General features: G+C 39.5%; 2 protein-coding genes across 2 annotated transcripts; both read right to left on the bottom strand.

Moving 5' to 3' along the window:
* Nucleotides 1-38: 38 nt before the first annotated feature.
* On the bottom strand, nucleotides 39-21130 carry LOC134629009 (cdc42-interacting protein 4 homolog). The gene is made up of 14 exons (XM_063475885.1): nucleotides 20874-21130; nucleotides 14274-14389; nucleotides 14101-14154; nucleotides 13105-13252; nucleotides 12878-12940; nucleotides 12424-12528; nucleotides 12018-12146; nucleotides 11684-11830; nucleotides 10737-10898; nucleotides 3727-3836; nucleotides 3121-3253; nucleotides 2958-3025; nucleotides 2268-2389; nucleotides 39-2179 (listed from the first exon to the last, which is right to left on the bottom strand). Exons 1-14 carry the CDS (start codon nucleotides 20895-20897, stop codon nucleotides 2034-2036), a joined length of 1527 nt encoding a protein of 508 aa, XP_063331955.1. The 5' UTR covers nucleotides 20898-21130; the 3' UTR covers nucleotides 39-2033.
* Nucleotides 21131-23273: 2143 nt separating this feature from the next.
* Nucleotides 23274-27126, bottom strand: LOC134629688 (microfibril-associated glycoprotein 4-like). Its single transcript, XM_063477212.1, has 5 exons — nucleotides 27121-27126; nucleotides 25156-25353; nucleotides 24437-24533; nucleotides 24099-24266; nucleotides 23274-23545 (listed from the first exon to the last, which is right to left on the bottom strand). Exons 1-5 carry the CDS (start codon nucleotides 27124-27126, stop codon nucleotides 23274-23276), a joined length of 741 nt encoding a protein of 246 aa, XP_063333282.1.
* Nucleotides 27127-27566: the final 440 nt, after the last annotated feature.

The raw sequence follows: 27566 nt of genomic DNA, 5'->3' as shown, positions 1-27566 counted from the left end.
TTTCTTATGAGTAACACTGCAATAAAACGAGACAAAAATGTTTTTCCTTTTTTATGATACAAGTAAATACAAACATTTTCTTTTAAAAAATGACAATGATTCCTTTTAAATGTTGAGAAAACATTTACTGGTGCGGGTCAGAGTGGTGGAGAAGATGTGAGTAAACCTTATGTGGCTCATCTTTAAACGTTTCAGATTTGATTTTAGAAATATTAGATAGCTGTTGGGAGGGATTCCAGTGAGGAGGTGAATCATAAAACTCATTTCCTTTCCACTGATGCCGTGATTCTTCAGAATATTGGCTGAACGGGCCATCGGCATTTCAAGTTTAAAGAAAAAAAGAAAAGGAAAGAGGTTTTTTTTTTTTTTTTTAAAGGCCCTCATTTTAGACAATCTGACCAGGCAAACATTCAGGAAACATGCAGTTTAAACCATTTGAGAATATGAGAAACAGAAAGCAAACAGCTGACCATGAGAGCTAAAACCCCTCCAGCGTGAGTCCAACCACCGCCAAAGGCTGCGTGTAGACCACATTTGTATTAACAGATATGATAAAGCCAGTGAAGCTGCACCCTCGAACATGAGCAATTCACAGGGATCACAAATTAATAAACTCTGCATTTTTTTTTTCACAACTTTGATCTTTCATCGCCAGCACTTTTCCTTTCACTTCGGACAAACCTTTAATTCACAAAAAGCACCGCAAAGCAAGTTCCCTTCCAACCCTCTGTCACAGAGAAACTACAATGTCTGGTGTGAAGACAAAGGATAGGTTCACATTGTTTAAAAAGTCTTGTCTTCACAGTACTCAGATCCTGCATAAGCCCCCTTTCAGCCACCTTCCTTTATTCTGACAGCTTCATGGCCACTTTTCTGTAAACGTCACTGTGTTGGAATGTGTAACATTTATGTATCACTTTTTACGCGACACGAGCCTGAACGCATGCCACGAGTTAACCGAGGAGCGTGCGCCGGATTAGACCGTGCACAGGCGCTTTGTGAGTTGCTTGACTCACCAGAAAATGCCCCAGACAGCAACAACCATTGTGCTTTCGTTATCTCGCCAAGTCAGTTATTAATTTCCAATAAGATTAAGACAGACCTCTGCAGTTTCCCCTTTCCCAATCTAGAAGAGAAATCTCGCTCGCTTTCAGGGCCTGTGTGTGACGGGCAAGCTACAGGTCTCTGAGCGGCACCGTGCAGACAGAAACGCTGTGCTCTGCATGACAATTGCGGCGAGATCTAAATGTTCAAAAGTATAGTTACACTTCCATAGCGTGACTGTCTCCATCATTGTCGCGGCATGTCTGAATCAGGTCAGGAGGAGTCAGCAACAAAGTGAAAGTGTTTGAATAACCGGTTGGTGAAGCCATGGAGAAAAATGACTAATCTTCACAGAGGGCCCGAGTTCTGTTCCAAACAGACCATAAACACATGTAAACCTATCCTTTCCTCTCACTGTCTACTGGGAGGGTCATTGTGCACTCCCTACTGAGTAGTGGTTTTCAGTTAAAATAATTAAACATCACATTTCTAAATAATAATAACAATAATAATAATAAAAACCCCTCACATTATCCTCTCACATGAAGGAATTGGGTAAATAGTTGGTGTTAAAACAAGAAAAGGTTCAGCAGGTTAATTCAAATCATTAGTGGGAAAGTCAAGTGGATGGATACAAACATTGCCATAAACATATCTAAGTATGTTACAGGAGTGGTCACTTCACACGTGACAAAATGTTCAGGCATACATTCAAAAGTTTGGTGTTTTTCTGTTTTAAAAGAGCTGACATCTATAAAAGTCAAAGTTTCGTCCGTCTGCGTTTAGAGGCAACGTCTGCCACGGCGAGCAGAGATGGAGTGTATGATATTGCGATCAGCCTCGATAACAAGCTTTATAATCACTCACTTTCATCTCTCCATACACATCACTAGCTGAGATAAAAGATGTAGAGAGCAGCTCCAATTATCTGGAATGACTTTGTGTTCACCTTTGGCTGTTAACTTCCAGCACAAGCTCTGTGATGGAAGTTAGGATGCGAGTTTGACATAGGATGAAGGTATATAGCCCTCGTCTCCACTGGCTCTAAGGACTCTCATCCATCCGTCGCCTTTATCCTCTTCCATTATGCTCAATAGCTCTCCCTCTTTAATGGAAATGGTGCCCTCGCTGTTGCCTGCACATAAACACCCAGGTAAGAGATGTATAAAAGGCTAAATGGAGACCTATTTATTAACAAGTTTAATGTCAGTCATAAAATTCACCTTCAAAGTTGTACAGAGCTGTGCACTGGCCAATAGGACTTTCTATTTCATCAAACTCTTCATCGAACTCTGCGTAGATGTTCGCATCAGGATCATGTGTTACCCTGCTGGACATGCTCGTCCTCAGATGGAAAAAAAAAAGATATGGAATTTACTCAGTCTGTTTCACTTTAAATGTTCACATTTAAGAAGTGATAAGGTAACTGGTATCAGTGTCTATCTAAATGGCAGACATCAAGCTACAGCCAGCAGTCGGTTAGCTCTGCCTGGCTTTGTTTAAATGGAGCCTTTTGTGACTCAGGACACAAGGCACCCCTGATTCAGACAACTGTCATGTGATGGCCATGTGAAAATTACATCAAGCAATAGTTCCTAAGGAGGTGCCTTGGTCTTTTGAGGGGGGAAAAAAGTCACATAAACGTCAGACCACCACAGCCAAGTTTAAAATGTGAACATCTTCAGTGGCCCAGCCCAACTTTTAGTCACAAATCTGATCACCGAACTGGAAAATTATGATTTTCTATAAGCATAAATATATGATTTCAGTTTTAAACAAGTTTTGGACAGTTTCTTCTCTTTTTATAACAGGTGGTCTAATACATTTCTTAAGTTCTGTGCTATTTACATCAAGCTAAGCTAAGCTAAGCTAAGCAAACTGAAAGTCTCCTCATACGTTTCCTTTAGACTTACCCATACTCTGTGTTGTTGTTGACAGGAAATGGAGATTCATCTCCTCCCAGAGCTTCTGAGAGCCACGTCTGTCAAGAACATGAAGATTTGAAAAGTTTATGAAAATTGCCCCAAAATACAGTACAGTATTAGCTTGCGTGTGCATATGTCTGTGCGCGATAACCTCGTATTTGGTGAGCTCTCCCCTCAGGCGGCTCATGTCCTGGGTCATTTCCAGGATCCGAGGTTCCAGACTGGAGGGGTCTCCCATCTGTGGATTCTGCTCGTACACACCCTTCATCTTCTCCAGGGCTTCACTGAGAAAAGTGATGAAACAAGAAGAGAAGGTGTTAATGTTTGGGGAATGTAAGTGATGTTTAAGGAAGCCTTTTTGAGAAGACTTGTTGAGCTGCTGTTTTAAATCACTGCAAAGCTGTTGAATGGGGTCGAGGTCAGGGCTTGGTGAAGTTATTTTTTTATCTATTAAAGGAGCTGACATGAGCGCTAGGTACTATTATGTTCAAACAAATAACCTTTTTAAGCTGCCACAAAGTTAGAAGTACACTATTATTTAAAATATGAAATTATGACTTTGCATTTCTATCTCTCTTATATATTTGCTGCTGTTTTGGTTTAAACAAGAAGCATGTGTGGGAGATATAGCCTCGGGCAGCCGCGTTTCATTTCAAAGTTAGTTCATGCACAAAGGAGCTCGCACTCGACTCGGCTGTCTGTCACATTCAAAAGCATTTTTCAGAGACGTCTGTCATATTGTTGCCAACGCTTTCACCTTTGGTCCTGTGCCTTCTGCAGATCTTTGTGGATATCGTCAATCTTCGTCTGCAGCCTCTTCTTCCTCTGCTCCGGAGGAAGGTGAGAGTAATCTTCTGCAGGAGTTTGCTACACAAACACACACGACACCAACAACAATGGAAACGCACACGCAAACAGTTAAATCTCCTGAGCATCACGTATACAACAATCATATGAATTCTGACCACCGGCTGTCTTCATCTTTCCCACCTCTAGACAGACATCTTCACACACACACAGGTTAATGCAGCAAATACAGCTTGTTAGTTAAGGAAACAGAAACGAGAGAGATATTTATAGTAAAAACCCAGTAAATCTCAGCTCTGTAATACTGCATTTACAGTTTATACTGGATGAACAGTTTACAGACAGAACCAACAAGGCCGACTCTCTCTCCTGTGATGGCATACAAGTACGCATTTAAGTAGCGGAAAAGATTCAATTCATTACACATAGTACATTTTAAAAGACAATATAACGAAGAGGCACAGCAAACAAGTAAAATATGACATAGCCACAAATGCAAACTACAGAATGCTGTTCTATATTATACGTTTTTAGGAGTATGCCTAATTGGGAAAAATTTGACCCTGTATGATTTATGATACTGGGACTTCCTTGCTGGTTTTGGTTCTTAGTTTACAAACCAAAAAGTGTTTTACACGAAGAGCGAGGACTTCTGTGAAGGTGGCAGGTGTTGTGTTATGCTACACTGGAAGGTAAAGTGCCAGCACTACTTATTCTACAGTAAGACAATAATAATAATATTGGCACACCAGTTTAAAAGAAATATGTTTTAAACTACTAAAAAGTAACCAGTGTTTGCCGCAATGACTGCTTAATATATTGTCACCATGTCTTAAGTAAGAATAATGAGATTGAGGCACTGATGAAAATCAACCTCTAATGAAGGAGAGCAGTTAGAACAGGTAAGGAGCTCCTTGTGCCTACATGCACAAGCATTTAACATTAAACAAATGTTAATCTGGACTTTGGACTCAATAATCTAGTCTAGTCTAATCTATTTTTGGAAACAGCTGGAGCAGCAACAATCAATTTTGGGTCTTTACTGCTTTATGTGCACTCGTTATACATGATAGTTAATAAAAACCACTTTGGCTGTCTTCACTGTTGTTTTTAATATATTTGTAAAGTGAACTTCCAGGTTAAAATGTCATATTTTGTAACTTTTTATTAAATCTTTAAATGAAATTGATCTGAATTTACTTGAATGTTTCAACTTAAATGTTACATATCTGTATGTCATCACAGAGAGAGAAAATTCAGAGAACGTCCTCAATAGAAAAAAACAAAAAAAACACACAGCTATTTTCCCATGAGATAACATTTGATTGGGGGAATTAAAGAGTAACTGCAACCACACTGAGAACCCTGCGTGCACTGCCCACTAGGCCTTTTTCCACACACCACACCCCACTGTGATTACAGGTGTAATGCGATATCACTTATTTCCTTTCAGATCTCTTATCTAGCATAACCCACGCTGGTGCCACCAGTACTAATGCTGATAACAGTGACTGTGTTTCAAAACTTTCCATGTCCAGAAACAGTAAATGGACAGTAAACGCAGAGAGCTGCTGCTCTTGGAGAATCGCCTACAAAGGCTAAATCTCATTTAGGGTGAAGCATCTAGAAATGCACCAGCAGGTGTAGAAGACGACTGGTATCTGCAGGTTACACAGCATTTTGTGGTTTATAGAAAATGATGAAATGATGTGCTGTTCAAATTTGCATCCGTCAGCGCTGGGTGGAAGCAAATGACACATGAATACATTTACAATATTGGCAATAAAACAGCCATTCCACCATCAGAGGCTGGGGAATTCTAATAAAACTGAGAAATATTTTATTGAACTGATCTGACGGGAGCCCAGAAACAAGCTTCACTACCAGCCCAACTCCCACAATGCAGCCCTGACCTTTACAGAGCTCTTTATTGTGGCAATTAGTTATTTCATCACTTCCTTACTTGCGCTTTCATTTTAAAACAAGTGTGCTTACTAATTATATAATAAGAACGTCTTTATAATAGCGTAAATTAAATGGCATGTGGCTTTAGGAGCGTGGAGAACTGGTGTTGTTTGAAAATTACCCCACAAAGCGAGGCCTTGACGAAAGCGAAGCTTCCTTTCCCACGGTCAGTGATAAATGTTTTGAAAGCTGCACTCGCTCTCTGTCTCTGTACCTGGATACTGCCTGGAGCTACCAAAGGATTCAAAAGACACGTTTCTATTCTGCTAACAGCACCTTTCTTCTCTTCTTCAAACAGGCTACATGCTCACGCAATTACAAAGCGGTACGGCCGTTCCAAGCATCTGGACAATGACAACATTTGTAATTTTGCCTCTGCACGCCACCACAGTGGCACAGATTTTACAATCAAACAATCAAGATGTGATTGAAGTGCAGTCTTTCAGCTTTAATTCAAAGGGGTTTAGCAAAAGTATTCTATTAGATGTTTAGAAATTATAGTCATATAGTATTTTTCCATATAGTTCCTTATTTTTGCAGTCAATGATTGCCTGGAGTCTGAAACCCTGTTTCCTCCCTTGAGATGCTCTTTAGTGCAGCCACATTACGTTGCTGTTTGTTTGTGGGTCTCTGTGCATTCAGTTTTGTCTTCTGTAACTCAAATGCATTCTCTGTTGCTTTGAGATCACGTGACTGACTTGTGTATTTAGAAATATCCAATTTGTTTGTCTTGAGAAATTCTTAGTTTGCTTTTGCAGTATACTGCTGGTTATTAGCTATCTGCTCTGTGAACCTGCTGAATCTGAGCAGAGAGTATGGCTCCGTATACTTCAGAATTCATGCTGCCGCTTCTGTCGGCAGGCACAACATCAATAAACACTAGTTACCCAGTTCCACTGGCAGCCTTGCATGCCCATACCATAACACTGCCTCCAACACGTTTGACAGATAATGTGGTATGCTTCAGATCATGAGCGGTTTCTCTCCGTTAATCTTGGTTTTATCTGTCTAAAGATTTTTTTTTTCAGAACTTTAAGTTAAATCTTGCCTTTCTGTTCTTGAGTGTAACTAGTAGTTTGCGCTATGTTGTAAACGCTCTGTATTTTATTCATGAAGGTGTCTCTTGTTCTTGACTTAGATAAGGCTACTCTGAAGCATATCTAACACATCTGAGAACACCTGGGATTCTGAATGTTCGTGACTTGGTTAGATATTGGGAAGTTATTCTTACCCATTAAAAAAAAATTTTTAATCATCCATTTCAGTGGTCTGCTATGGTCTTTCAGGCCTTTATGTGCTGATAAGTTGGTCAGTGCTTTCTTTCTGGTCTCTCTGATAGGCTGAAAAAACAAAATAAACCTAATGATGTTCCATCACATCTCTTTTGGTTTTGAACTGAGAGCTCCAGTAAACAACTGAACACAAGTTCAATGTTTGTGATCAACTCAATTTATTTTTAAATCATAAGATAAGGAGGAAACTGCCCTCCTGTGGCTACGCTTGTCACTCAACAATTGTTTTTGAGTTTTGGGAAAAAAGAAATGTCTGTAATTAGAAAACACTTAATGCCATACTTTTGTTAAAGTAGGGGATTAATTAAGTCTGCATTTCAATCACATCTTTTTTTTTTTTTAATTTAAATTCTCAGCTGCGATGTATCAAGCAAAATGACAACAATTTTGTCACTGCACAAATACTTATGGACCTAACTGTAGTTTATATACACATGTGATGATTGGAGGAAATAGTTCCCATCTGTGGAAGGAGCTCTAGTTTACATCTATACTGCTCAAAATATTAAAGGAACACTTTTTAAATGAGAGAAAAGCATCAAGTCATTTAAACTTCTTGGATATTGACGTGCTCAGTTAAGTAGCAGAGGGGGTTTTAATCAGTTTCAGCTGTTTTGTTTTTAAAGAAGTTAACAACAAGTGCACTAGAGGGGCAACGATGAGATACTACAAAAACAGGAATTGTTTCACAGGTGGAGGACACTGATATTTTTCCCTCATCTTTCCTGACTGCTTTTTTAACTAGTTTTGCACTTTGGTTGGTCACTACTGGTACCACGAGGTAATACCTGGACCCTACAGAGGTTGCTCAGGTAGTCTCAGGATAGCTCATCGATATGTGCCATTGCGTGAAGGTTTGCTGTGTCTCCAAGCACTGTCTCACAAGCATGAAGGAGATTTCGGCAGACAGGCAGTTACTCTAGGAGACCTGGACAGGGCTATAGAACGTCCTTAACCCATCAGCAGGACCGGTGTCTGCTCCTTTTTGCAAGGAGGAACAGAAGGAGGAGGCCATTGGACTGGAGAGGCCATGAAAGTGTTATGCTGCCCGTAACATTGTTCAGGATGACCGGTTTGGTGGTCTGGACAGGCATATCCATGGAGGGACACAAAGACCCATACAGGCTAAGCAACAACACCCTGACTGCTATTAGATATCCTTGGATCGCCTGACAGACCCTACATTGGTGCAGTGGGTGCTGAGGTCCTCCTGGTGCGAGACCATGCCCAGCTTCATGTGTGAGAGTATGCAGGCAGTTCCTAGAAGTTGAAAGACTTCATACCATTAACTGACTTCCACGCTCACCTGACCTAAATCCAACAGAACACCTCTGGGACATTATGTTTCAGTCCATCCAGTGGTGCTGGGTTACATCTCAGACTGTCCAGGAGCTCAGCGATGCCTTGGACCAGATCGTGGAGGAGATCCCCCAGTTAATAACCCATCATTAGGATGTTGTCAGGCACACAAACAAACTACTGAGTGCCATTCTGAGTTCTTGCAATTAAATTTTGGCAAAATGGACTCACCTGCCGCCTCATTTTTTCAGCCCACCGTAGGTTGATAATTTTTTATTTCCATCACACAATGTAGCAACCTTTCAGTCCTAACACATTACCTAGTCCATTACAGTATAGATATCCAGTGTGACTTTTTTCCCCATTGAGATCTGATGTATTTTCAAAGTGTTCCTTAGTTATTTGAGCAGTGTAATGTATTGCAGCACCCCCCTGCAAGCAGTGACTGGAAGAGTTGGAGGAAGTACAACATCAACCAGCTATCCGGTGACATTTTATTTCCTGAATGACATGACTTGGAGCAGATGCCTCCCCGTGTCAGGAATCTAAAGTCAAGCAGGAAGTAAATTCCTTGCTTTGTAGGGGTCAAAGGTACTGAAAGCCAACTGAACTGTAGCTAAGCGCAAGAAAGTGGGGTCAGTCACGAACAGAAGCTGTCAAACGGAAACAGATATGCCCCACAGCTGTGATGAGCGATCAAAATAGTAAAAACTAAACTTCTTTGCAATTGAATATGTCCTCTTAACAGTTCTCTGTCTCTTTTATTATTGTGGTGGTCTATAGGGGACATTCTTTACTGAGTGGCTACTGGGATAACTTGACAGCAAGGGCATCTGTGCTTTCTACCCACAAAGGTCAGTGCAGCATTAATTAGTGTGGAGTTACTCCTTATATATCACTTCCCCTTGAAAAGAATCCAGCACCAGATCAAGTTCTACCCGGTCTACCCTCTATGTAGTGATCATAATTGTTACCATTTGCTTTTGTGCTTGCATTATCTAGACAGAAAGAAACAAAGACTATGAGACAGGTACACAACAAACACATGGCATGGAACGCACAGATACAATATCAAAAAAAGCTTGTGTACATGAAACAGATTAGGACAGCAAAACAAGGGCGTGAACACGACAGCAAGCGAGGGGATGGAGGTCAGACGTGAACCAAGACGGGGGCGTCACTCACCAAGCAACATTTGTTTAATATCTTTAAGGTGGAAATCCTGAGTTTGACAGAGAGGCTGGGGGTTGGGGTGGGATAAAGAAGGAGGGGAAAATGGAGAACAGAACAAGACAAGGTGGAGGAGCAAGGGAGCGGAGAATAGGAGGGATAAAATAACAATGGTAATGAGAAAAGAAGAAAGGAGAGAGAGCGGGTGAAAGAGGTGCACAGCTTGAAATAATGTGTGTACAGAGGGACAGTGAGAAATGTGTTTGGGGCATGTCTGTGCAGCAGCCTGGAATCAGAATCGGCCCCCTAGGCAATGGGGTAGTGGGGTACGACATGAGTGGAATGTGAGCAAAGTCTGATGTATGCGTGCGTGTGTGTTTGTTTGAAAATGCTGTTATAAGACTATGACAGGACCGTATTTGCAATTCTCGATAAGTTCGACAGGAGCCAGAGTCCCACACTGCATCGGGCACCTGCAGGTTTTCTGTTTCTAGAGTTTGGAGATTAACTCTGTAAAAGTGTTGAGAGACTGACTAACACTGTATTGTAAATGGACTTTGAATGGGATCTGCTGATGAAAAGAAAATACAGAATAAAGCTCTTCCCGCAGTCTGCTGGATAATAGACCTTTTTCATAACTTGACACGTCACAGCAGGGAAAACACAGATGCCTTAATGATGGCTGCATTCCACTTAAGGGAGGTCCTGCTTTTGTTCCATGCAGTGGCTTAATGGGACACTGAAAGGAAATGGGCCATCGTTCTTTCCACCTGTGCTTTCTGTATTACAGTATAAAAAGTCATAAAGGTCTATGAGAAAAAAAGGTCTTTTATCACAATTTCAGAGACTTGCAACACAAAAACAAACTGCCTGTCAGGTTAAAATTCCCTCAACAAGGTTTATGTTACATCCTGATGAGATTTGTAATTTCAAGCTCCATATTTAAATAGAAAAAAGCAAAAGAAAAAGAGTGTCTTTGTAAGTTGATTAGCATGCCCAATCATGAAATCAACACTGGTTGTTGTTTTCACTCTGTGTCTTCATTTCAAAATAATGTAAAAACGTGCTATTTTAGGAAAGACTAACAAAACCAACTAAGTTAGCTACACATCTTTTTAAAAATGTCGGGATCATCTTAGCCCACATTAGAAAGGATATTCAGGTTTTTACATGCAGAAGAGGAGAGTGCCTGAATAACTTTGTTGCACTGTTTCCACCTACGGCACAAGTTCACCTTGTGTTTCTTGCTGAACGGCCAGATCAGGCCGCGCACTTTTGGCGGGTTGAGGCTGGACTCTGAGGTTGCCGATTTAATGCCCTGGGAGTAGTCTTCAAACTCCACATCTGCAGGCGGCTCGAAACCAGATTTGTGCTGCTCGATGACCAGAATAGAGTCCTCCAGAGAACAAAAGAAAGAAATAGACTCAGTCACATCAAAGCAACAAACGGAGACCTTAAAAGGGTTGGCACTGACACTGGATTTTTAAGTGCAGCAATTAGAGGCGTTTAATCTTTTTATTTAATTATTTATTTTATTTTACAAATTTTACAGCTAAAAAGCAACATCAAAGTCAAAAACCACCATTCCTTCCACTAGATGCTGTCTTCATACGCTGGTCAGAAGTAAATGCCATTTAGGTATATTTTTACCCCTTTGTAAAAACAGTGAAGAGGTGAATTTCTGTATAAGTGACTCATTTCCAATTTGTAGTCAGAAAGTTTTCTTTTTTCCACTTGACGTTTTACATGACAGATCTGGATTTTCCAGACGTTAGAGAAATTCTGTAGCTTAATAATTAGCCGTTATCTGTGTGACAGTCAGACAGTATAAAAGATGGGTGCAGCCTTGATGTCATGACTCATCATCTTGGTAGGGGAAAAAAAACAAAAAAACCCAAACACACTCAGTGGCTAATGGCTTGCGATTGGCCATTCCACTAACCAATATCGATGCAGTTTCATACCACAGATAATCCTGTATTTTGGAATACAGTATGAGAAAAATTAATAAAACTGTTTAATTTTTTAATCAAAATGACCCAAAACAAGTGACTGAGCCCATAAATTCAGCAGGAAAATGTTAACAGTGACATCTCCAAGAAAGTTTTGCTTAAAGTTGTGTTTTCGCGGAGATGACTCTAAACCTGACAGAAACAAATATGACAAACATTTCACACTTGCCTGTTTCTCATTAACTTTTGTCCCAGAAGCAGAAATTCCTTCTAGACACTTTGAGATGATGGGCAGCACCTTCTTCTCAATATCTGAAAACTTGCAGTAGCCATCCGCAAGGCTCCAGATCCTCCGCTCATCCATGCCTTGCAATTTCTGTTCACAGCACACATTAAAGGGCCTCCTTAGATTTCACAATAAGACTTGCTGCATTTCTACAATGGCCACTCATAGATGTATGAACTCACTGAATTGTTGTTTGGTTTATATTGACATATGTCATATTAGCTTTGTCCACTTGTGCTACATCATCAGAGTGTTTTTATGAATAAGTTTGCCTTACATTGAGGAGCTGCGGTATGTCGGTGTAATAGTGGAAGTTCTGTTCCTTGTTGTATTTCTGGAGTTCTGCTGCATAGTCGTTCCTGCACTCCTCTGCCATGTGAGTGCGAGCATGGGCATGCTGCTTGGCCTTTCAGAGTGAAGGGCAGATGGAACGACAGAAACAAGAGATGGGAGGATAAAAGGGTTCAGCAAGAAAAAGAAATGAAGAGAGACAAAACAAAATGCAAAGTGGAATGCAGGAATAGATGCACGGAGGTGATGGGAGAATACACAGGGAGGTGAGTGGGAGACAGAAAGTAAAAGTTCATGGAGTGAAAATATCACAAAATCCAAAAGTGGTAAAAACAAACTAAAAAAACGAAACACTGCTCAAGTAAGGCTAGCGCGTGCATGTGTGTGTTTACTTTTTCGACATCGACTCTGGTAGCAGAGACCTCGCTCTCCGCTTTCTCTGCTTGTTGTGAGGCTTTTTCCGCCTCCGCCCACTCCTTGGCATAGCGCTTCTTCGTCTGTAGGCATAAACACACACTTAAACACAAACTTTCTTTTTAATAATTTCAGCCCTAGTAGTATTAACAATTTAAAAATGAAGGAACTGAGTTCCACTTGAGATACTAAGAGTAAACTCATGGCCATATTTTACTGCCCCTCGGGTAATCTGTCACCTGAAGAGTTACCAATAAATTATTAACAGTATGACAGCAAAAATCATAATAACGTAAACTCCAATGATGTCACTGAGATATTGCTGTAACATCTGTAGAATAAGAATTACCACCAAGAATATCTTCATCTTGAGGTACCACTTGAGTGATCTGCTCAGTAACAAACTAAAACCGCGAACAACACAAGACTCACATTTTCTAGGTGCTTAAAGCTGCTCTCTAAATTCTGCTGGGCCTTCTTGACATCAGCCAGGTGCTGAGGAAGGAAGAGGATGCAATAAATGTCAGGCGGTTCAAGATGATGACGGCAAAGTGTGCAAATCAGTCTTTAACCTGCCAAACTTTCCCGTCCGTTCTTCCTTTCCTTTTCTCCCCCTCCCTCCCTATCTCCCTCTCACACTCGCTTCCTCCTTCTCTCACCGTTTTCCGTTCTTGTTTAAAATCCTGAAGCTTCTTCAAGAGATCAACACAGATGCCAGTTATCAAGTTTTCAGCAATGAGCTCACGTTGCCCGGCGTAATCGTTTAGCTCGTTGAGGATCTCCTGGAATGAAGCATGGTTGCTGAACCTGCAAGAAGATGGCAAAGGGACAAAGTGTTGGCTCCAAAGGTCAAGATTTAACGTACTATTTGGTAAAAAAAACAAAACAAACCCTACTCTGAACAGCAGTTGTAAAAAAAAAAATGTAATAAACAAACTATTAAAAAAAATGGACATTGTCATCATAGCATCACATGTCACATACTGGTTACTGAAGTCCTGTTGGAGTGTTTTTGCCATTGCCGTCTTGGTGTTTTTAAACCAGACGTGGCGAGCAGCACATCTGACTGAGAAACTGAGGTGCGCTACATGCTAATGAGATGAGGTTTTAATGGGGATCATAGTTTCAGGTATAAGGCACTTCTTCATTTGCTTTGTTTTTCAGACTCAGAATGATATAGTTTCATATATGGTTTGCGTATTCTCTATGTTTGACATGCAGCCTTTATTACTTCAAGCTAACTACCAAGCTACCAAGCTATAGCTATCTACTGATTAGGATAGTTTTGGACCATCTGTTCAAAATCTTTTAAGCCTCCAAACCACAGTTAGCACAATTTTTAGTATCACATGTAATTATGCGCCATGCTACTCCACTAGCTCAAGCTTTTTATCCGAATGTGTGAATGCAAAGAAGAAAAAAAGATGCTAAATGTGAAACATCATTCTCTTACATACAGTCTTCAGCCATTTCTGTAAAAACTTTGCACCATTTGGAACTTAACTGCAGTCATTAAAGTATATAGTTAAAGGTTATATCAGAAAAACCTCAAAACCCATTTATTTGTTATATACAAATAAAAAATAAGAGCTGCAATGGAGAAATGTAACAATGCAATTCAAGCTGGAGCTGGAAACGAGTTTTTGTTTTCTCACTTGCAGTCTTGGTCTTCCCTGTTTCCACGTTTGGCATATTTCTTTGTGAGATTTCTGTTGGAAAAGTGTAAAAACATCCACTTGACTAGCATGCATAGGGTAAGACCACCCACACAAAAAATTTCAAGATCCCATTTCATATAAAAATGAATAACCATTCAGAAGGAGCACACCTGAGCTGCTTGGCGTAATTTTGTTCTATCTCTGACCGCTCCTTCACAAATTTGATGTAGCGGTCCAGCAGGTCAAGGCCCGACTGTGTATGCTTGTCGATGACATCATACTGATCCTGAAAGAAGAACAGCACAGAGAAACATGTTTTATATCGAAATATCACCTTTGGTTTCTGGACAAGTTCAATGGAAACTTCTCCTTCCATTGAAATTGTCCTTCCTTCCTCATCCTGTTACTTCCCTAACTATACAAATGCCATAGCATGTCAGTAGGTCAGCTTACCTTTTAAAACTCTGTAAGCTCACCACGCACAAACAAAAACACGGCTTCAGCAAACTATGAAACAGGACTTAAAAGATTTTTTCACCAACAGCCACTCTGATAAAGCAAACATCCACAGCGCCGCGTGCTGCAGGGCTGCAAAAAATTATTGTTTTTATCATTGGCTGCGGAGTATTTTCTCAGTGAGACGACTTGGTCTTGAAAATGTCAGGAAATACTTTTAAATGCCCACGAGAATTTTCCGAAGCCATAACAGATGTTATGAAATGGTTTCTTTTGTCTGACACAAGGTCAAAAAAGCCCAGAATACACAGTTTGCAATCACAAAAGAAAGCAAAAGTTCTCACAGCGCAGACATTGGAGAATATTTGGCCTTTTTGCTTGACTTACACAATTAGTTCACAAAATGAGACTCATTGATCAACCCAGTATGTATTTCAGAAGGCGCATGTTCTGCATTTAATTTAGGGTTGCAATTAACTAAATATTCTCTTTATTGATTGTTCTTCTTAACAGCAGTTTTCTTCTTCTATCGAGCTAATATTAGGTCTTTTTCTTAATGTAAGTTGTGCTGTAAGTTCCCACAGCTCAACATGCCTTCATATAACTTCATTTTTTGCCCATTAAAATGTTTAAAACAAAATTATTCCCTTCATAAAACAATAAGCAGAAAACATTCACGTGTGCCATTTTGCATTAAAAAAATAATTAAAACAACATAAATTGATCCATTATTAAGACGAACACTGATTAATTTCCTGTGGCTCAGCTAATCGTTTGAGCTTTAATTAAATTGCCTTTCGCAACTCATTTAATCAGGCTGTCGATCTGCCACAAATAGAAAATGGAGGCTTAAGAATAACTCTCACTGCACACGGATACACACAAGTATGAAGGTGTAGTAGAGAATAAAAGCGCTCCAACAGTACTCTCCTGTCAGCATTCCTCTCTCGCTTTAGACACATCTGTGCAAATCAAAACACACACACACACAAAAACCTGTTGGACCGGTAAGGGAGCCCTGCTGGCTTTTATTTACACTGTTTAATGACATACAGTGAGAAGCCCCTCGGAGGAGAAAACAATCTGATTACATGGAAACATGAGAGTCTGGGACACGTAATAAAGCCCCACGGGTGGGTCCCTTGTTGTGTCTCTTGTGAAGCACAAAGAAGGGCTCCACCTTTTTGTTTGTTGTGGTGTGTGTGTGTGGTTAAGTGCATGCGTTGGTGCTGGAGGGCCTTCTGGGACCAGAGACACAGATACAGAGTCCTCAGAGGAGGGGGAATCTAAATGGAGATCACACAGTAACACAGTTTGATATGAGAGGCCATGAAGGAGGCGAACAGGATAAGAAAATAGGAAAGTATGATAAAGCAACATAGATGGTTTATGCCAGGAAGTAAAATGACCGTGGAAATCAGATTGAATTATTTAATGCAGGTTTCGATGCAAGAGATTAAAGAGCCTGTGACGAGTTCTTGACACAGATTAATGCGTGCATTTCCCACTTCTGTTGTACTATCTCATAACTTTTACTGGAATACATGTGCATGCTTGTGTGACAAAAGGAAACTGATTGTAAGACAAAGAGCGTTCAAGAATGAGATAATGATTAGCTCAGCGTGAACCTCCGCCCTGTGACTGACGGTCCCAGGGGCCTATCTAAACCCTGGAACCAGTCTGACTGGTCCCGCCCTCACAGTACTGCCAGCAGCAGCCGTGTTTCCTGACTGCAGCTGATCTGGTGTCAGATTTTTACCTCATCTAATCATAAAAGCCACCCAACAAGATTTACTGTAATAACTACTTGTAAGTCAGTTTCTAAGTTATTAATAGCTTTTGTCAGAGTGGTAATTTACTCAAATGGGTTGTACGATTCGTGTTTAAAGACGACTTCCAGGCAGGTATCAGGTTTACTACGCATTACTATGAATTCTATTACTTACTTTGCAAATTTTTTTTTTTTTTAAATCACACAAGTTTTGAATGTGAATTTCATGTTAAATTGTCCGTGCGAATAAAGCTAATTATCTAAATGTTAGCTCATTTATACCCATTTTCCCAACAGAAATCTAAAAATTGAAAACACTGTCACTGAAATATTAGATACATGTTGATTTTAATTGACATATTGGAGTCAAAGATTTTCAAAGAGGCTCTTTTAGAATTGTTTTTGTTGCTATTTTTACAAAATACAGTAAATGTAAATTTAGAATATGGACAGCCAGGAATTAAAGAAAAAACTGAAAGCTTAGTGGATGTAAATTTTACCAAAGTGGAAATCTGTCACTTAAAGCATGAGGGGATAAAAATACTTATAGAAATCACCCTTTAAAGATAAGCAGTGTGAGATTCTGTGTATTTACTGGAAAACGTAATACACAGTTAAATAAGTTAAGTTAAATATTTTAGCGAATTGTTATCACCACAAGTGGTTCCTAGACAATTACTGACAATGTGAAATGAGTTTATGATCTTACAGTACAGTGCTGTCTAAATGTTTTTGAGCCACCTTTTATTTCTTTATATTTTGCTGAAAGGACCCAGATTTTCCCCTAATTTTTCTAAGGTGGTGTTGAACAATAGCTCCGCAGGCTTTCTAAAGTTCTTTTAAAGTTTTTCTTTGGACACTGGCTCATTTTTCACTAGTTTTTAGTGCAGTCAATGTAACTGAGCATTTGCAGAGGAATCTTTTTCTGTTTGTTAAGCCACTTAAATACTGATCTGTAAATCATTTAAAGATAAAAGAAAAAGGCCCCTAACTCAAAAGATGAACCAGTGCTGTGTTTACATATAACAGGCAACTCAACCAAAGAAACCATTTAAAACTTAGACTTTGCTTTGCAACGAATTTGTTCCCATTTGTTTTAGTTGAAAGATAACCTACTTTGACAGGTGTAAAATTGGTCAAACATGGTGGAGGCTCTGTCATGGTTTGGGGCTGCATTTCAGCCAGTGGTGTTGGGCATCTTCCAAAACTCCAAAAGTGATGGAATTATGAACACAGAAAAGTATAGTGAGATTTTGATTGACCATGTAATACCATCTGGAAAGCATCTTATTGCCAAATGCTTAATTTGTCAAATCTCAAACACACGGCCAAGGCACTAAAATCATATCAGGATAGAAAAAACACACAATGAAACACTATCAGTGATGGATTGGCCTCCCCAGAGACCTCAACTAGCAGTGTGGGATCATCCTGACAGAGAGCAGAATAAAAGAGAGCCAAAATCCAAAGAACAGCTTTGAAAGTCCTTTAAGAACCCTGGAGAACTATTCCTGAAAACTGCTGAAAGAAATGACAAGAATGCTGCCTGCAATACCTTCTCTACTACACCTTCATACTTGTGTATATCCATTCAGGCGGTGTTGAACAAATGTAGTCAAACCACATATTGACTTACAAGCTTGTTAGACTTGTACAAACTCTGCTTTTGCTTTATATACTGTATTTCCTTTCATGTTTGCACATTAATAAATCACTGCACCCATTTGCAACTTTCACAGTAGAATATAAAGAAATGAGTGGGGTCTTAAAACACTGTACTACACTGCTCTGTATGCAAAATAAGCGTTACATCAATAAACATGCAGTAATTTCCAGAAATGCATAACATAGAATTAATATTTCTTATACAACCACCATTGCTTTACATGCCAACACAACCCCGGGATCAAGATAAAGGAGAAAGTGGGCACAATGGAGGAAGCAGTGATGTAGCTGATTTATATCTAGGTCCCTGAATTACATATCAGCAGGATGCAGGCAGATCAACAAAGAGAGACCATTCCACAGCAACATCAGCCTTAAAGTTTGATTACCTATTCTGGGCAAACATGTACAATATTTGTTATCAAAATGACCTAAATGAATGAGTCAGTTTCCAAACATTTCCACTATTTTCCACAGCTAGCTTGTTTTTGTGTCATCATGTGATTAGGCAGATTTCTTCCAACTGAACTGGCAAAAAGCAAAACGCACGTACACGGACACACAATCATCCTGATTGCAAAGTAGATGGTTTTCAATGTGACAGAGCTGCATGTTCTCAAGCAAGAGTTTAAATCCACATTACCTGAGATGTTTCGTTTCTATTAATGGGATAACTCCTGCTTTAAATAATCAAAATCTTTGATAGGACAATAGAAATGCTGAACCTTCTGCGCAAAGTACGCTGCTTAGATCATGCGTTCTTGTTACAAATTGCAAGATTTTTTTCTTTTTTGAACAACATGCGATTGACTTGGCTCGGCTGTTAGTGACGCTGTGATTCGGCACCTTCTGGACTGCGTCATATTCAATAAGAACTGGTGGTGGTTTTAACTAAGCAGCCAGTAAGTCGGTCATTACAAAGCTATGCCGTGCAACAAAAAATTGTCTAAACCCACAGGACTTTATTTTGACATCAAGCACAGAGTCGAACGCTCACCAAAGACAATTAATATGTCTGAGCGTATTTTAGAGGGCATGTGTCTGAAATCAGGCCCAATAAATCTTTTATGATTTAATTTGATGAGATGGTGACGATGCACAACAAAGAAGCCGGAACAGCTGAAGGTTCTTCCAGAATTAAAACAGCACTATTAAATCGGCTGAAAAAAAAAAATGCATGACATGTTTCCAGGGTTTGTCTCTCCTCATCCCCAAGATATTCAGTTTACACAAACAGAGAGAGAGAGCATGTTAACCTAAAACTAGATCAATTTTTGTTTATCCAAATCAGGGGGAGGGCTTCAGCCTCTTCAAGCTATCATAGGGCAAGAGGTGAGGTACACCCTGGAAAAGTCCCCAGTCTATTGCAGAGATAACACACAGAGACAGATATCTACTGATGCTCACATTCACACCAAGAGCCACCAGCATGTCTTTGGACTGTGGGACGAAGCCGGGACACCTGGAGAGAAAGCATACTGCTACAGGGAGGACATGCAAACTCCACCCAGAAAGGCTCAGGACACTTTTTGCTATGAGTCAAGAGTGCTAACCACTGCACTGTGCAGGCTGAATTTCATATTTCAGTGCCACTTATCTCAATTTTAATGCAAAAAGCTATGGTTTCAAATCCTCAAACATGAGAATCATACCTGTTTCTATGTTCCATGACGAACCAAATATCTTCTGATTTTGGAAAGAATTCTAAAATGTCACATCATGCTTTTGTCTACAACACATTTACTCACTAAACTAATAAATAAATAACGCTTTTCTCATTGTTTCAGGTCTAGGCCTCTAACTCTTGCTCCAGTATCAATGAAGCGTCATACACCCAAGTTTATGGTATGCAGCCAAACCCACTGCAAGCAATTGAATGCAGTTGAATGACTTTCAACTTCAACTCTTTTGGAACAAACACACATTAGATCCAGGCCAGCAGCCTCACTAAATCTAACTTTATCTGTGCAATCATTTCAGATCGCTGTGCCCAAATGTTTTCATTTTCTTTGACCTAAAATACAACAATGTGTAGTCAAAGACACATGCAGTCACCTTCACTCATCTGATTAAGAAAAAGTTGAGCAGTAACTACTCTGATAATCAATGAACTGTTCAAGAAGCAGAGATGGTGAACGATCTCTATCTGGAGCTTTCCAGATGGGAGGATTTCCTGTCGTTCTGTGACACCCGGCAGGACAGAACTTTGCTTTAGGATTTTGGGGAAGAGGATTTCTGATCTTTAGAGCCAAACACTGAGAGAGATCTTTATCAGTCAGTGCCTTAGATCTTGTGGCTTGTAGCCACAGTCCCTTAAATGCCCTGTCATCCAACTGAAGGCGCTGGTGTCGGTGTGCCGTGACTGATGAGGAAGCTGACTGTACTGATGATTCACAACTGAGACACGGGCAAGAGCAAGGAGGTTATACTTTCCTAAACATCGCACTGTTCTGATAGACAGTTTGTATCTGCAGCCAGGACACTTCCTGTCACAAAGGAAAATTTCAGGTTTGAGCTTATATGAAAGAAGAGGATAAAACAAACAGTGTGTGTGGTGGAGCACACCCTAAGCTCACTGTGTGTACACAAAAGTGCACCAGAAAAGAGCAATAAACCTCTCCTTTCCCCTCTGCTTATGATAAGGTATGCAGCAGGAGTTGCGAAATCCTGTCGCTGTAGGCTTTACAGATAGACTCCTGCTGTTGTCTTACTTAGCCAAGGCCAGCTACTGAAAAACAACCGTGTGCTACAGTGAGTGTCGACGAAAACAATTAAGAGGGCACCGCACTTAAAGAAACAGTGAAAAGGCGGAACGCTGTCCTGTAAGGACTTATCCCAGAAAGCTCCACCGCTTCTTCTGAGCCAGCTGTCAACTTACCCAGAGCTGTGTTCCCCAGTCCATGTCGCCAAAAAAGTTCAGATGCGAGAAGATTCGCAGAGCAGGACTCTTCGGTGTGTTAAAGCAAAGGCAATAAGCGATCAGGTAGAGATTGTTTTTTAATTATTAGTATGTTTTTTTTAAAGTAAAACTCCTCTCGGAACAAAAATTTCACAAAACTTTGAGGCACGAAAGCGGAGATGGTGGAGGAAATGTTTGAAGGAAGTCTACGCCTTCTCCTTGGCACGGACGCGACTGTCCTGTTTCTTCCAGCAGGCAGCGAGCGCAAAAAAAAAAAAAGTGTTCCTGAAACAACTCTGGGTCCGAGAGAGAGAGCGAGAGAGAGAGAGGGAGGAGGAGGAGGAGGAAGCGGCCTTTCTGTTTGTTTTATCTTAAAGAAGCAGCTTGAGGTTTTTTTTCATAATAAAAGCTGGTGCTGGGCTCCAAACTTTAACCCAATGATGTATCCAGTGCTCCTCAGATAACCCATAACATTACACATAAGATTAAACCAAATAAACTAAATCATTAACTTTTTCCCACACAGCACTAATAGAGGAAGTAAGGACATTCTTTAGGCTACTTAAGACTTTTTCACCCTCGTTGTAACATAAAACAGCAGGTTCCTTGTGGAGCTCTTTTTCGTGTTTAAAAAGTATAAAAGTTTTTTAATGGCCAGCAGGGGGCGACCTCAAGGAGCGCCCTTGTATAGCCCATTTAGGGTAAAAGAAATTCTCCAGCTGTGTTGTTCTATGACATCAGTGCACACATTCCAGATGTGTTTATGATCTCACTAGCTTCTGATAATGTAACATGGTGTTAATTTTGAAAATTATAGTCAAATTTAAAGCAAAACAGATGATATAGCAGTCTAAACCTGTGACTTCTGGTTTAAAAAAACATAAGAGTCACTTCACTAACTAGTGGGCAATGTCACTCGGGCTCTTCTTTTTATACCGCTGCAAAAGTCTTTAGACATTCCTCTATGTTTTGCTATGAAAACGCAAAATAGGTGCAGTGATTTACTGAAATATGTAAATGAACATGGAAATACACCATATAAGGCAAAAACAAAGTTTGTGCAATTCTAATGAGCTTCAGACTCAATATTTGGTATGACCAAATTTATTCTTCAACACAGCCTGAACTCTTCCTGAAATACATGACTGATAGTGTTTCATTCTGTTTTTCTATCCAGGTATGCTTTCACTGCATTGGCAGTCAGTTTGGGATCATTGTCATGATGAAAGTGAAGCATTTGCCATTCAGATGCTTTCTAAATAATATTGCTTAATGGACCAAAATCTGACAGTACTTTTCTGTGTTCATAATTCCATCAATTTTGGAGATCTCTCTAATACCACAGGCTGAAATTTCGCCCTAAACCATGACAGAGCGTCCACCATGTTTAACAGATGATCCTACCTCTCTCCCAAACTTCCCCGTACATTCTGCGACAGTTTGTCCCCAAAATTTTGAACTTTGATTTGTAACTCCATAGGGCAATTTACACTTGGGAATATTAATAAATATTGCTAATATAATATTTAATACCTGTCTAACTGGGTTATCTTTGGCAGATTTAACTAAAAATTGGGAACATATAATGTGCTTTGTGAGAGGCCGCTACTATTAGTAAGTAAATGAAAATGGTCAAGTACAAGGTATGGACTTTAAATGAGTGTGAAAACAGCAAATATCAAAATAAGAATTAAAAAACCATCAGAAAGCTATCGACGAACATGCTAGCATTATCCCTGTTAGCTAGTTAGCCAGATGAAATTAACTTTAAGCTCAAAGCTCTGCTGCCCCTGATATCAGTCTCCTGGGAAGCATGTAGACTCTTTGAAAAATGACAGAAGTCAAGAACAGAGATAGTTTAAAAAAAACATTTATTATATTTATGAAAGAGCTAGCACAATGAAAATGCCTTTCACCTTTTCCAGTAGCATATCATGCAGTTTCTAATAGGAGCTGTATGGCACCTCCTTCTCCTCCTCTTACTAACTGCAACTTATAAACTTAGTCTACTCTATCTTAGAGGATAGAGAGAAAGTATCAGTCCTGTAGCGCTAGTATCGATCAGATGCCATTACCAGCGTTAGTATCAATACTACTGATATTTGGGTCGATATGTTATTAAATAACATAATAGTGTAATAAGAAATTTCAAAAGTAGATGTATGCAGACTTAAAATATTATTACAGTTTGTATTTTTGAAACAAGGCACAAAACTAAAAAAAGAAAATAAATGGGTGTTTTAACTGTTTCTTTATTGCTTGTAAATTAAATTCAGCAAGAACACGGGTGTTAGAGATGGTGTCCGCACACATCCCAGCTCTTCTCTTGCGATGGAGGGTGGGTACTATCATAATCTTGTTTATCTTTAGAAAATCAGGTTAAGTTCTGCATGAACACTTAGGTCTTAATCGAATTTTCATGGCAATGGTCTTGAGGGAATAGTTCCAGCCCTTCCATGTACGCCAAATCACGTGGACGTTATCATACCCGATGGCACCATGAGGCGCATACATGCCGTTTGGGTTAGTGATGTGACACTGTTTGTACCAGAACCCACCCAAATAATGCTGAGCGCAGTTTTTATCCGACAAATCCTGATCTTTGTCGTAGGTGGTGAACTTCATGGAGTTGTGTTCAGATAAACTGTCCCCTAGAAGAAGAAAACAGGGAAAAGATGTGAGTGCAGTCAAGACTAAGAAGGTTCTATGGTCTGTTTTTACTTTTCTCACACCGGTTTGTATTTGTTATTTAGCTTTTTGTGTTTGACAGTAGCAGTTAATTTACTTGGAGGTAATATGTAGAGGAAAATAGTTTGGAACTTTTCCTCGGCCTTTATTTTCAGCAGTTAATTCCTAATTATTATCTTAACAACTGTCTCTTTAGCTGTTTTTCCTTTCAAATGAAGAGAATGACTGTAATTTCACCATTTTGTTTTTTTTTTTTCCTTTTTTTTTCATTACAAATCCTCTGTTTGTTTGCTTATGAGTCTCTTTACAGACCAAATACTGCACTTTGCAAACCATTAAGATTAAAAAAAAAAAAACATTATTCAAATTAATAAGCTACACTGGCATATCTCTTTAATAGGATTTTTCCACTTAAACAAAATTTTAAAAATCAATATGTTCTTTCATTATTATAATTTTATTTTTGGTCAGGTTTAAAAATGCTCCACAGTCTCTTGTGCCCGACACACTCCTCACCTGCTGCACCGCCAGCGAAGCTGCCCAGGAGAAGCTGATACCCAGCAGTCTCAGACTCAATTGAGAAGGAGGAGTACTGTGCGGACCTCCTTTCTCCGTTCCAGTCCTCCATGTCGACCCACAGCTCGTTCTCCTTCCTCATAGTCAGCAGGAAGATGTTTTCCAGACCTGGAAAGACACACACACACAGCTCTGTTTCACTTTGCATCGTGCACCAGCATCCAATATCTGACACTGTTTCTTTCCCAGGCTCCATCATTTCATCTCACGACACCAAATTTAGATTAAAAGCAGCACAAGCGCCTTGTCTTTAATGCATTTCTCCTTCCTGCACTCACCCAGCCAATATTCTCCAGCCACATTCCCAAATCCTGTCTTATAGTGCCTCCAGGGCCTGAAGAAGCTTTCAGTCCCATCGATCCTCCTCTGAAATACCTGAGAGGGAGAATACGAAACAAACTGAGACCTTTAATGTTTACTAACATTAAATGCTATATATTTATCTAACAAGATCTTAGATCACCTCATACATCTTCCCAACAGTCAGGTTTTTGTTTTTTGTTTTTTTTAAATCAGGTAATTTGAGGATTATCAGTTGGTCACATCTTCATTCTCCACTGATGCCAAAAACATATATCATAATTTAAGATTTCATTTTTCATTTTTGCCCAGGTGCCACCACTCCACAGGGTTACATGAAATTCAGCTTGGTATTTTTGTGCTGACAAACAGACAAATGGCACCTATCACATAGCCTACCTCACTACGACACGACCCTTCTTACACTATGTAACACATGTGAAGCTAATGTAAGCTGGAATTTAACAAGCTAAGACTTCAGGTCAGGGAAACACATGGCTGACTTTGTCCAATCAGTGGGCTGCAAAGAGGAGCTAGTATGCACCAAAAGCTGTATGGCAAGTGGAAACATTAAGCACTTTAGTTTCCTGTGTATCATGTTTTATTCTGCAGCATGGTGACCCCCCCCCCCCCCCCCCCCAAACAAAAAGAACTTTGACATTTATTTGAAAATATGATGATAGGATTTGATACTGACAGTCCATCTCCCTCCATCAGTGTCCATGTCGCAATAGACATGCAGGGGAGTAGTGGGACCTCCTGGGTAGATTTTGTAGACCCCACTGGAGCTTGTGTTGTCATTGCGATATATGTCATCACAGTCAATGGGAAGGTAAAACTGGGAGCTGGAGTGGACTGAGGCCACAAGAACGAGCAGAGCTACGAGGAACGTCTTCTAGAAGAGAGGAAAGAGATTATACCACCTCCAGTATCTACACTGGTTTCCTGTACCCTAGAAAAATGTTAGTCTTATTTATGACGGAAAATCATTGTGTTATTTAAATCAGTTTAGCTATCTGTGCATAATACAGCATATAAATTAGGTACTTAAACAGTAACACAACTTTTTCTGCATTAATCATGCAGATATTTTGTTCTTTTGGTCGCCTCTTAAAAATACTTCAATATAACAAAATTTATTTATAGAACATAATCTTTGTTTTCAGTTCACAATGTCTCTGATACAGAAGTGGACGTAACAAAGTACAATTACTTTGTAACAAAGTATAATTACTTTGTTACTGTACTTAAGTAGAATTTTCAGGTAACTGTACTTTATAATTACATTTTCAAAGCAGGCTCCTTACCTGTAGTTCAAATGTATTATTTATAACGTTTACTCTCAGAGGTTAAAGTGGGCTGGAACGAGTGTAAGTTGTGATCGCAGTATAGTGTAGAGCTAGCTCTACCGAAGAGGAGCGAGCAGTAACACTTTTTAAGTGTCAGGTAATTTCAAACGTTTCTATCAGCTCAACAAAGATCAGCAAACTATTAGTGTGTGCTGTTTGCTGCACAGTGTGTTGTTTTTCATTTTTCTGTTTGGATATGGAAGCAACGTCACCATCTACAATGTAGACAACATAAAAAAACTTAATTAAAAAATTCTCTTTCATTGCATGTGGCCTACATAACAGATGAAAGATGAGTGTATTCGTCAAAATTAGTATTTAGATTGGAAAAACATTTGTATTCTCATGTATTTATATCATTTCATTATTATATTAATATAAAGTAATATCTCCAGAGCTACCGTTCAGCTACCTTTGCATAAAAATAAGAATAGAATCATCCTTCAAAGAGTTACTTTTTGCTGTCTTACTTTGAATATATTTCAGAGTCTGTACTTTTTCACTTGTACCTGAGAAAAGAAGTTCCTTCAGTATGTACCAGCTTTTACTGGTATATTTTTTAACACATGTACCTGTACTTCTACTTGAGTAAGCAATGTGTGTAATTTTGCCACCTCTGCTCTGATACCACTAGTATCCAGCAGTGATGACATTTGGGGTTTCCCTGCAGGATGACTCTGATGTTTGCCATAAAGTTTTGCAATTATTTGTCTTCTCTGGAGAACAGGGTGTTACACGGGCTCAGTGAAGCATAATCCATTTTATTCCCCCACATTTGTTCTGTGCATACGTCACAGAGAGTGAGTTCACAGGTCAGGCGTCTGTAAACTGATGACACGTCAGCGGAACTGGGAGTGCCTGCTAATGGTTAACTAAAAATATCAGGTAACAGGATAAAGTCAACAGTAGAAAGAGATTATTGGTAGCACACGTAGGTTATCTGTTAGGATGAGGTAGTCTGGCATTTTTGTTGATGTCTGCAGCCTTCAACCCCCCACCCACCACGACCCAAACCCCCCCTCTTTAATTCTCTTTTAAACTGAAACTGAGCTTATTTAGCAGATTATACCAAACCTGAGAGAACAGAATATATTTGTATTTTTTCTGGAGTCTGTTTAAACTGAACGTGTCTAATAAACAGTACAGCTCTGTTATTTATATATTTGTACAATTACTTGAACAATTTTCACACAAGTCAATTAAACATATCAATAACCTGTCAAACGCAGAATATACCATATCATCATATCATTTTAAATTTAACATTTTTTTGGGTGTGTGTGTCGTTAATGTGTAGCTTGCATTATTCTTACCTGCATCATCATAATGTGGAGGAGGGTCTCCTGTTCAGGTCAGTCTATGGTAAAAGATCTCAGAGGGACAGTTTTAAATAGTCCAAGCAGGGTCTGTCTGTGGAGTCATGTGACATGAGCGTTTGTTTGTAGACACCCACAGTCTGATCAAATATACTGGTCAATTATTTTTACATACATATCTAACTCTGATTTCTTTTTCTTTTTTAATGAGACAAAACCAAAACATTTTGGGCAGCACTTTTGTTTCAGCACAGCACAATTGTAACAAAGTGGTAATAGTATGGTAACAAGTTAGAATCAAGAAGGAAATAATGTGGAAATTTCTAAATTATTAATTAATTATCAGTAATAACATGGTAGGAATAGTGATTACAGTTGACTCCACTGAAATGTATATAATTGGATAATAAGGGGCCAGAAACTGGGGGTGATAATGTGAAAAT

The sequence above is a fragment of the Pelmatolapia mariae genome, linkage group LG6, assembly GCF_036321145.2.
Source record: "Pelmatolapia mariae isolate MD_Pm_ZW linkage group LG6, Pm_UMD_F_2, whole genome shotgun sequence".
NCBI lineage: Eukaryota > Metazoa > Chordata > Actinopteri > Cichliformes > Cichlidae > Pelmatolapia > Pelmatolapia mariae.
The sequence above is the reverse complement of the archived record's forward strand: the minus strand, read 5'-3'. Positions and strand labels throughout refer to the sequence as shown.